Below are 10,390 nucleotides of genomic sequence, written 5' to 3'. Positions count from 1 at the left end.
TGGGATACATGAGGTTAGGGAGCCTAACAGGGACATGGCCTGCCTGAGGGTCATGGAGGGTCTATCGATTGCCCGAAGAACCTGCTGCTGTAATTTATTTACGGGTAACAGACACTGCTGAGCTTCTGAATTTAACAGCAAGCCTAGAAACTTCTGGACCTTTAAGGGCTGAAATCGGGACTTCTCGTAACTTATTATCCATCCGAGGTTCTCTAATCTGGACTTAGCTTTTTTTTTTCTGAGATAGACAATGGTCCACTGAATTTCCCACAATCAAAAAATCATCTAAGTATGGGATAATTAAGATGTCAACTTCCCGTAAATGAGCCATAACTTCGGCCACTATTTTTGTAAATACCCGGGGCACTGCTGAGAGACCAAAGGGAAGGGCTCTATATTGATAATGACGGATTATACCATCTATTGATACCGCCACTCTCAGGAACTGCTGGAAATCTGCGTGGATGGGCACATGATAGTATGCGTCTTTCAAGTCCACGACCGCCATAAAACACCCTTCAAACAGCATCTTTATTGTAGAACTAATGGACTCCATTTTAAAGGTGCGTTTAACCAAAAATTAATTAAGGAAACGTAAATTAATAATCATTCTGAATGTTTTATCCGGCTTTTGGATTAGGAATAAGGGAGAGTAGAACCCTCTTCCTCTCTCAGACTCTGGAACCTCTATCAGAACGTTTTTCAGACACAGGTTCAAGACCTCTGCTTCTAAAGCCGCTTGCTCGAGGGGTGAAGACCTTAAGGGTGTTGGTTTAAAGGTATCCCTCGGGACTTGAGTGAACTCCAACCTGAGTCCGGTGGATATCACATTCCGCACCCAGTCACTATTGGTGACCTGTAGCCATGCTGGGAGGAAGGATGACAGTCTACCCCCCATGGGAATTGCTAGTCATTGGTTCTGTCTTTTTCTCTCTCTCGTCGAGCGTCTGAACATGAAGCCCGTACCTCTTCTCCTTCTATCCTCCCATCTGGGACGGTCTCTATTAGGTGAAGGGTTACGCCTTCTCCCTTGACCAAATCTCCTTCTTTTAAACGGACGTCGGTAAGATGCGGACCAAAGATTTGGGAATTTTTTCTTATCATCCCCGACCACCTCCAGCATTTCGTCCAGGACTGCTCCGAATAAATATTCCCCCTCACACGGGATAGTACAGAGTTTCGCCCTGGACTGAATATCTCCCGGCCAGCACTTTAGCCACAGGGCTCTCCGAGCCGCATTAGAGAGACCTGCTGCTCTGGAGGCCATTCTGACTGCATCAGCTGAGGCATCTGCTAGGAAGGCTGCGCCATCCTGGATTATTGGTAGGGCCCCAAGGATTGCCTGTCTAGATGTTCCTTGTTTTAAGTGCGACTCTAACTGGTCCAACCAGACCATCATGGACCTGGCCGTGCAAGTTGATGCTACTGCTGGTCTTAAGGAACCGGCTGCCATCTCCCAGGTATTTTTAAGGAAGGTATCTGCCTTCCTGTCCAGAGGATCTTTAAGGGACCCCATGTCCTCAAAGGGTAGTGAGGATCTTTTCGATGCTTTCGCAATAGCTGCATCTAATTTTGGGGCCTTGTCCCAACTATTCATTGCTGAATCATCAAAGGGATATCTCCGCTTGAGGGCTGGTGGTAGCGGCCCTCTTTTATCTTGCTTTTTCCACTCTCTGCTGATCAGATCCTAAATCTTTTCGTTTAGTGGGAAGACTCTACGCTTCCTCTGCTCCAGCCCCCCGAACATCACATCCTGCATGGATAATTGAGGCTTCGGCTCCTCCACCTCCATTGTCCCTCTGACTGCTTTTACCAATTTGTCTACTCGGTCGAGCGGCAGGCAAAACCGACCAGAGTCCTCTTCTTCTGAGGAGGACGAGGGAGATGAAATATGGGAGTCCTTACTTCTCCTCCACTCTGTCGAGGAATCCGACTCCACTGGGTCCTCACCCCTTAAACTCTCTGGTTGGGACAGGGATTTTAGGGTTTCCTTCATCTCTGCCCTTACTATATCCCTTAAACACGCCGCTACTGCGGGCGACTCCTCCGCCACTGTCTGCTGGATACAGGGGGGACACAACTTTTTGGGGCATGAGTCTGGTAACGGGCATGCACAGAGAGCGCATTCCCTGTGTTTGGTTTTACTCGTAGCTTTCTTCCCCTAGAATAAAACACAGAAGGAGGCCCCGTCACTGAGTGAACATTCACGAAGATCACTTACCAGTGCCACAATCAAGTACCGGAGAATGAGGGGGATTTTTCTCAGTCGATGCTCCTGTCCGCCTAGAGGAGCTTTTATGACTGGATTGGTCACTTCGTCCCGGACGCTCCTTACTGTCACGGGCCTCTTTCTTCTTCTGTTTGACCTGCCTAAGGTCATCCAGGGGCGGCAGTGAAGATTGTCGCTGTTGCCGCCGTTGCTGCTGCTGCTGCTCCTGATCGCTTCTCCATTACTGCTCGCAATAATGTGGCCAAGGCAAGGCACCCATCTAGGGTCCTGCCTATATACCCCTCCTCCGGACAGCAGATTTCCTCCTGCCGCGCCCTCCCCGCTAATAGGGCCCCCCCCCAGCTGGCGCCGCTTTGAGCAGGGGAACCGGCGTCCTCCCGATGGGCGCCGCCATCTTGGGTCCCCGCGCCTGTGCAGTGGCGCCGCCGACCCGGAAGCGCCCCCAGGCTCCGCCCCCTGACATCACATCCGACGTGAGCGGAAGTCACGCGGGACGCCCGGGCGCTCCACTATGGAGCGCTCCCCGGCCCCAGCGCCCTGCAGCTGCGCCGGCCCCCCCCAACCTCCGCGATCGCGCCGCCGGAGCTGGGAGCCCCCGGGGGGCATACTTACCGGCGGCGGCCCACATATGGAGACGGACCTCCTCCGGACACCGCTCCCTGCTGTATCCATCACCGCCGTGCCACCCATCCTGGGCCACCGTGGCGTCCTCCAGGAGCTCCGCACCAGGCCGAGGTAGGAGACCCCCTCGCTACCTATACCGGCCGACCGGCCTGGGATCCGGTCTGTAGGATCCCGTCCCCTCAGGAACAGGAAACCAACTGATGCGTGGGAGAGGTGCTGCCCTTTTGTATCTGTAGGTTTCCTGTTCCCGAAGGGCGGATCCCCTCTCTCGTGGTGCTGTCATGGGAGTCCGAATAAATATCGTTACAGAGCTGCGGTCATTATGCTCCAGTGTGACATGTAATAACGAAGATATTTTTGTAATGAAAGGTCTTCATAATCAGATGTAATAAAAAGTTCTGCAAGTTACTAACAGACTTTTGTGTTTCAATACCAAAACATTTTCAAGCTCTCGGTTTACGGTCGGTGACTTAGAGAACCGGTCATCAGGATCAGGCATTATAATCAGGTATAGAGGTGCGGTGCTGTGGATTTCATAGGTTCTTTCCCTGTAGAAATCCGCACCCTGGTTATTCTCTAATCACCATTAGAAGTCTTGGTGCAATAAGCTGTTCGTGCATCGGGCTGTGCCTGTGGGGTGGGCCTGTAGGTGGGGGGTCTTCATCTTGGCCTCTCGGTTGCCTCTGGCGTAAGTATCTTCATACTGTTTAAAATTCCTCGCTGGTTCTGTCCTAGCAGCGGGCAGCTTTGCCCAAGTCAATCTGCTTGCAGGCTTAAGTATAATGGCGCCAGTGTAGGCGCATGCACAGATTGAGATCTAGGCTCAATGACTAACGGATCTCAATCTGCGCATGTGCAGCCACCATGTTACCAAATATGAAGACACTGGCAAAGACAGATGGCCGTATTTCTAGAATCGCAATCCTCGCACTGACCGTCTGCTCTACTGACCTGAGCGTGACAGCGACATAGTAATACTTCACGCTGTCACACTCAGGTCAGGAGAGCCTACAGTCAGTCCGTGCACTGTGATGAGGTCCTTGCACGAGAAATATGTCCGTCTATCTGCACCCTATGTAATCCAACAGACTGTACCAGTCTTATGTTTTATTAAATGCTGTCAAACAGCAGCGATCAGAGCCAGCACCGATTGCTGCTGCTATTAGAGGGAGGCGCTGGATATGCTCCATACAGCTGAAACACATAATGGCACAAATGGAGCCAGAATTATTTTTTGTATTTAAAAGGGGGAATGCCATTTTAATTTAGTTGAGGACATAAAAGTTAGATATGCCTCACCTCTCTGATTCAGTGGTGGTCTGACCTTTAGTGGTAGTCTCACCTGAGAATGAGGTGACCACAGTAATGTTGTAGCTCCTGATCTTTTTCACCATTTTTCTTTGCACAGCTGCGTTCCCGACCACCAATGAGGAACTACAGCAAAACATTCACTACAGTTTTTTGCACAAAGTTGCAGTCACTTCTTTTTTAGTATCACTTCGAGTCCCAGATGTTGGACCCCTATGGATCATAAAGTGAGGTAGTACCCTAGAGGATGTGTACAGAAATGGAAATGCCCCTTTTACTTCTGACTGAACCAACCCGCTGCTATTTTTTTTGGGACACTATAGTTAGAAACATCATTAGCTCCTACTGCAAGACATCGATCATGGCCATGAAAATGACCCCAGGCGACTATCAGTATAGCACACGCCATGCTGCGTGATCAGTACTAGGCTATTTGTAGCTACAGTGACCTGAAGATATTTAAAGAGCTAAATCGAAAAAATTAAATGAGAATCCCTCTACTCTGCTGTGGAAATAGGACAAGTTTCTTTATGGGAATGTAACAGCTTGTCATATGTCCATCATTTATTACTTTCTGCTGCATAGGGGTCTTCCACAGCCTGGTTCAGACGCTCATATTGAAAAATCAGGGCAGTCACAATTGCAAATGCAGACATGACTGGCAACTTACTTAGGTAATATCCCCCCCAACATTAGACCTGATGAGGGGGCGATGAAAAGGAACCGAAAGATTGTTGCTGATTTCTTTTTTGCCGTTTTTCGCCTCCTGCTCTGGAATAAACATGATGGCACAAAAGACGTTTGACGTTACAGATAATCCTTTTTAATTAGAATTATACAATGGTACAAAAGATGCAATATGCATTTCTATACAAAACATTGCAGGCGTGTTAGTGGTGCACAATGAACCTATGTAAACACACTGATCCTGTCCTATGTAATATACTCAATGAGGTGACGTATAAGGGTATGTGCACACGTTGCAGATTAGTCTGCGGATTTTTCTGCAGAGAATCCGCATCTCTTGGCAGAAAACGCATGCTGGTTTCCAGTGGAACTGATGCGGATTCCTTGCGTTTTTCCAGCGGATTTAAGTGCGTTTTGGCTGGAGGATTTGTTGCAAACTTTCTCCCTTGTACATCTGGGAGAAGGAGAGAGATTTTTGAATGTGCCAAAATGGAAATTGCAGCTGCGGATCCGCAAAAAGAATTGACATGCTGCGGAAAATAAACCGCTGCGATTCCGCACGGAATTTTTCGCAGCATGTGCACAGCGTTTTTGCATTTCCCATTCATTCACATTGTGTGCACAACGCTCTGCGGATTTGAGGCAATTCCGCGCGTCCAAAAACGCTGCGGAAACGCATCAAAACCCGTAACGTGTACACATACCCTAAACCTCTGCAACCGATCTTATCACCCCACAGCATCCAACATAAAAAATGTAGTAACTTTGTAAATGTTCTGGATGTTAAAGATTGTACCATTTTGTGTATACAGATCCTGTGCAGACCTGTGTTTCTCCATGTTTCTCCATGGTTAAAGGGTACAAGCAAACCCTGTGTAGTTTGATCCTGCAGTCTTGCGTTTCTCCACAGCTTCTAGACTGGTAAGAAATGGAGACAGCAAGATGAGACTATACGCTTGATTTCTGAGATACATAGCTCTGTATAGAAGCTGCTTGAAAAAAAAAAAAAAAAACCCTTTACAATTTTTTTTATCATGACTGTTTGCAAAGTTGCTTGATTTTTTAATTGTTAATGTATTGGAGCAATAGAAAAAATGGTTGCAAAAGTCTACATACCCATTAAAGTCTTATCATACAGAAGATGGTAAAATAAAGTTTCTCCAGTGTCAAGATCCATTATATTCTCTGATGATAGATACGGAAGAGATGATTAACGATCCAGCCGATTCTTCATGGTGTGCCATCTGGACACATTGCTGCTTTCCAAGTCCTTGGCAACCCACAAAATATCTGATCGTCCAGTGCAAATCCAGGAGCGAGCAAAACCATAGTATAATATATACATCAGTATTTACAGACACTGAAGGGCATACGGAGCCAGACTCACTTACACGTGATCTATGGACGGATACACGACCCGCTTAGAGGAGAATAAAGCTTACACCTAAAAGGAAATGAAAAAGAATTTATAAAACACACAGATAAGAGTACGTCTCCTAATAATACATAAGAAAACCCCCCCCCAAAGATTATTCCCATTTAAACAGAAAGAAAAAACCGAGTCGTGATGTGAGAAAAAAGCAAGGATAGATGAATATGTGTATATAAAGAGCTTAATAAAAACCAAAATAAATAAAATATAAAATAAGCCTTTATTGTAAATTGTGGCCAGACAACAAACAACAATATCAATTAAGAAATATTATAAAAATATATAAGAAAATTTGGTAAAGAAACCGCACAATATCTTAATAATCTAGTATCATGCTAATGATAATATCACCACTGTACAAGAGATTGTGCAAATTAGATATATATATATATAATTAGCAGTCCCCAAGTGAAGCAACAAAAAACATAAATATATAAGTGCATAAAAAATAAGTGATCAAAAAATAAAAAATATATATAAAAAATATAATTATCAAATCCAAATCACTAACCAAAGAAATATAATATAACCAAATATGTATGTGTAACACAAGTGTATGTGAAGACCTCAATAAAAACCCACAGATTTCCTAATGACTGGTTAGTAGGGTTTACATTATTTTCATGCACCAGGTGGCCCTGGCAGAGCAATCCTACAAGTCATTTATTTGCTGCTGGTGTGCTTTGGATTTTGTGTGGGTCCAGGGGTATCATTAGGGGTTTGCACAGGCTTAAGGAAGAGTTAGATGGTTGTATAACTCGGGCGAGTATCGCAATGCAATGCCCGGACTGGCCTGCGGCTACCCCGACCTGGGCTTGACATCTACATAGAAATATGTGCAGTCACGCTCAGTTGGGTCTGGAGAGCTGCCGGCCAGTCCGAGTATTGCATTGTGTTCCGCGTTTGAGTGATATGGCTGTCTTCCTGCACCCCAAGAAAAACATGGGTGCTTTCTTCTAATATGAAGAGAGAAGGAAGATCCGGCACTGGAGACTTGATAAAATCCACGATAAGTTTTATTCACATAAAAAATGTTTGCAACACATGGTGGTCAGCCATTTGATCCCTAGGCACGACCGGCTTACAGGACTATTTTGGTGAGCACAAATTTCCCTTTCCCCTTCCTAATTTTCTAAATATGCTTTCTTCTAATACCAGTACCCCACCTGTGCACAGGTTGCAAGGCATATCACAGCCCAGTGCCATTCCCTTTCATACATACCAGACACCACCTCATGACAGGTGTGGCGCTTTGTGAAAGAAAGCAGCCACGTGTTTCCTATAGATGTGGTCGTTGTGAGAGGAGGTGACGAGATGACGCACAGAAGTCATGCGAGTGTAGGACGCACAAACCTTCTGCGTCTGCGGCGGGAGCTCGTCTTCAGAGCCTTCCTCCGGCACGGTCTCTGGATGACAGCTGCTTTGAGTATCTTCGCTCCATCCACCCATGGGCTGGCGTGCCACGTTAGATGGCGCTCTCTGCATTGATCCAAAGTCTGTAAAAAGTTTAGAAAAAAAAAAAAAAAGACAAATCAACAATGTAAAGTGCCAGTGTCCTGAAACACGTTAGCTGAAGATCCAATTGCAAGACTTGTTTCTACACAATCCATACCTGTGCTGGCACTGAACCTATGGGCACTGATAGGTGGCATCCTATCCTCCCGCAGCATTGCAGATGGTGAGGGGCAGCTGGCAGAGGTGGGCAAGTTTGATGTAGTGTTAATCGGTCCGTCCCCCGACACACTGTCTCCGCTCTCATCGCTCTCCTGCCTGTGCCAGATGTGTCGGCCCGGTGCCATACGAGTGTGCTGCTGGTGTAACTAGCAGACAGAACGAGAGACTTCAGGAGTCTTATTTGCACGGAGGGTATCATGCAGCAGTATGGGGGGGGTGCAGGATTATAGCAGTCATAGTATAGGACTATACAGGGCCAGACGGGGACCAACATTCAGCCCTCGCAGTGAACTCAAACAGGCCCACTTGTTGCAAGTTTTCATCTTTTTATTGCACAATTTTCCATTTTTATGCAGCCAGGCCCTTTAGTGTTGGTTGGTTGTACTGGGATGTCTGTCCTCGTGGGCTGCACTTATATAGTACTGGGCAGTTCCGCCTGATCTAATACTATGGGTGTCATCAATAGGCTTTAGACACTGTGCATCACACGTACCTGTGTGACCGGCATCCTATGCAAGCCTCATCTGGGTGCAATTACGGTAGGGGTGTGAGTGATTGCTTCATCAGTATTTTGCACCTTTGCTGCCCCTGCCTTTATCATGGGGGTCTGCTGCATGCTGCTAGTGCATTAGTAATCTGACCTGGTGCTGGTAAGGCTGTTTCTTTTTAGTATTATTCTTACCAGCCGCCATCTTCAGCCCTTTCCGATGCCGCTCTAACTGCAGCGCCATCTTGTGACCACAACTTCTAACTGACAGTCAAAGGAAACGGTCACAAGCGCTCAATGCACGTCAATGAGAGCCATGTAATTTTGCAGACAATCTTATAAATCAGACAAGAGCTATAGGCAGTTTTGACAACTAGCACTCATCCCCACATTATTCTATGGTGCTGTGCACATGCACGATTTGCCTCCGAAAATCCGATGGCACTCGCCCATTTAGGTCTATGGGTCCATGAAAAATAAAATAAATATCGGACAGATGACATCAGACTGCGGCACGATTTTCACAGACTGACATAATAGAGAATGTGGAAAATCGCATCCCACTCCGATAAGTGGGATTGGCATAATTGGATCGATTTTCACAGGTGGTGAGAAAAAGGAGATTTTTGTGTACTCACCGTAAAATCTCTTTCTCTTAGCCTCTGGCAAACCGGAGAGATCGAGGAGGACTGCGAAGGAGTGTACGAACTCCCAGCTATGGTTCTGTGTCCCCCAATGAGGCGACAGAATAATGGTGGTGTGACCCCGGCCTTACATTGAGAAGTGGCTTTAGGCTCACCTGGCAAACACTGGAGTAATCCGGCAAGTCACAAGTAGCAGAAGACCGACCAGAGAGGCAGTTAGCTAGTGAGTGTATTACTAGGGGTGATTAACTTACATTAGTGGCACCATTCCATAGGTAAAAAAACAAAACAAAACCGTATTTACCCAATGAATGAGCCAAAAGCACTATTGCAAACTCCGCTCTATTAACATTGCTTTCATGAAATCCTGCTGAACTCGTCTTGTCATTGGTTGTGAACACCAGAGGCGAGTTACCAGAGTGAGCGGCCCACCTGGAAAACTCCAGAATTGCCAAATGGCCAGTTAGGCCCTGGTAAGGTAGAATAGTAGTGTAGGTACACAATCATAGCAGTGCAATCAGTAATGCAGATAGAATTAGGTTAGTGGTAGCAGTGCAACAGTAACATAAGAAAATAATAGTGTAGAAACAGTAGTAATAGAAGTGCAATAGTAAGTTGTGCATTAATAATAATAGTCTACTAGTAGTAGTGTAGAAGTAGTGGAAATATGGTTGTGTAGCAGTAGCACTAATATTGCTAATACTGTACTAAATCTAATAAGTTATAAAACCACTTACTTCGTGCATGTACAGCGCGTGCAGACTCATCTCCATTGAGGCGTATTCAGACAGGGGCCCGCTGGTCATAGGGCCCTCCCATAAACTGCTTCCGAAGCTGCCATTCCTAAGATCAAGGCTACAAGGACATAACAATGGAACACAAAAACTTTCCGATCAGATAAATGACCCCTTTATGGCTAAATTATTTGCTGATTTTAGGACTAAGGCCAATTTAACAAGCCATATTTAAGTGACCCCAACGGGTGTGTATCATGCAAGTGCATAGATGGGTCCAACACAGTGTACTTATGGGGGTCACTATAACCCAACGTCACCAGCTTGAGACTTCTATACCCAGTTTGCTCACCCGCTCTGGTTTTGAGCCATGTGACAGGACTGCTGCGGTGACAAGGAAAGCAGAGCTGACGCCACCTCTGACACAGCAGAGACGTGTGGAGAGCAGAGGACATCTGTGTGTGGAGGTATCCCTGCTGGGGACATGCCGTGGAACATGTTCGCCTTCAGACTGTGGGGCTGCAACACAGATCAGAAGAGGAGTGGATGCAGTGACATAGGATTCACTCA

The 10,390-nt window shown here is 46.4% G+C and overlaps 1 protein-coding gene across 8 annotated transcripts in view; it reads right to left on the bottom strand.

Moving 5' to 3' along the window:
- Positions 1-4,962: 4,962 nt before the first annotated feature.
- Positions 4,963-10,390, bottom strand: part of ATG9A (autophagy related 9A) — a 28,881-nt gene continuing 23,453 nt past the window's right edge. For 7 of the 8 annotated variants that reach the window (XM_073545477.1, XM_073545474.1, XM_073545479.1 and 4 more), the window contains 5 exons: positions 10,173-10,339; positions 9,824-9,941; positions 7,894-8,101; positions 7,635-7,777; positions 4,963-6,293 (listed from right to left, as the gene is read on the bottom strand). In XM_073545477.1, the coding sequence (XP_073401578.1) occupies positions 6,288-6,293; positions 7,635-7,777; positions 7,894-8,101; positions 9,824-9,941; positions 10,173-10,339 (642 nt within the window). In that variant the 3' untranslated portion in view covers positions 4,963-6,287. The remainder of the gene's footprint in view (positions 6,294-7,634; positions 7,778-7,893; positions 8,102-9,823; positions 9,942-10,172; positions 10,340-10,390) is intronic. The other variant, XM_073545480.1, reaches the window with a different exon arrangement.

Source organism: Dendrobates tinctorius, unplaced genomic scaffold (genome assembly GCF_039654945.1).
Source record: "Dendrobates tinctorius isolate UK_male_01 unplaced genomic scaffold, ASM3965494v1 ptg000143l, whole genome shotgun sequence".
NCBI lineage: Eukaryota > Metazoa > Chordata > Amphibia > Anura > Dendrobatidae > Dendrobates > Dendrobates tinctorius.
This window is presented reverse-complemented; position numbering and strand designations above follow the sequence as displayed.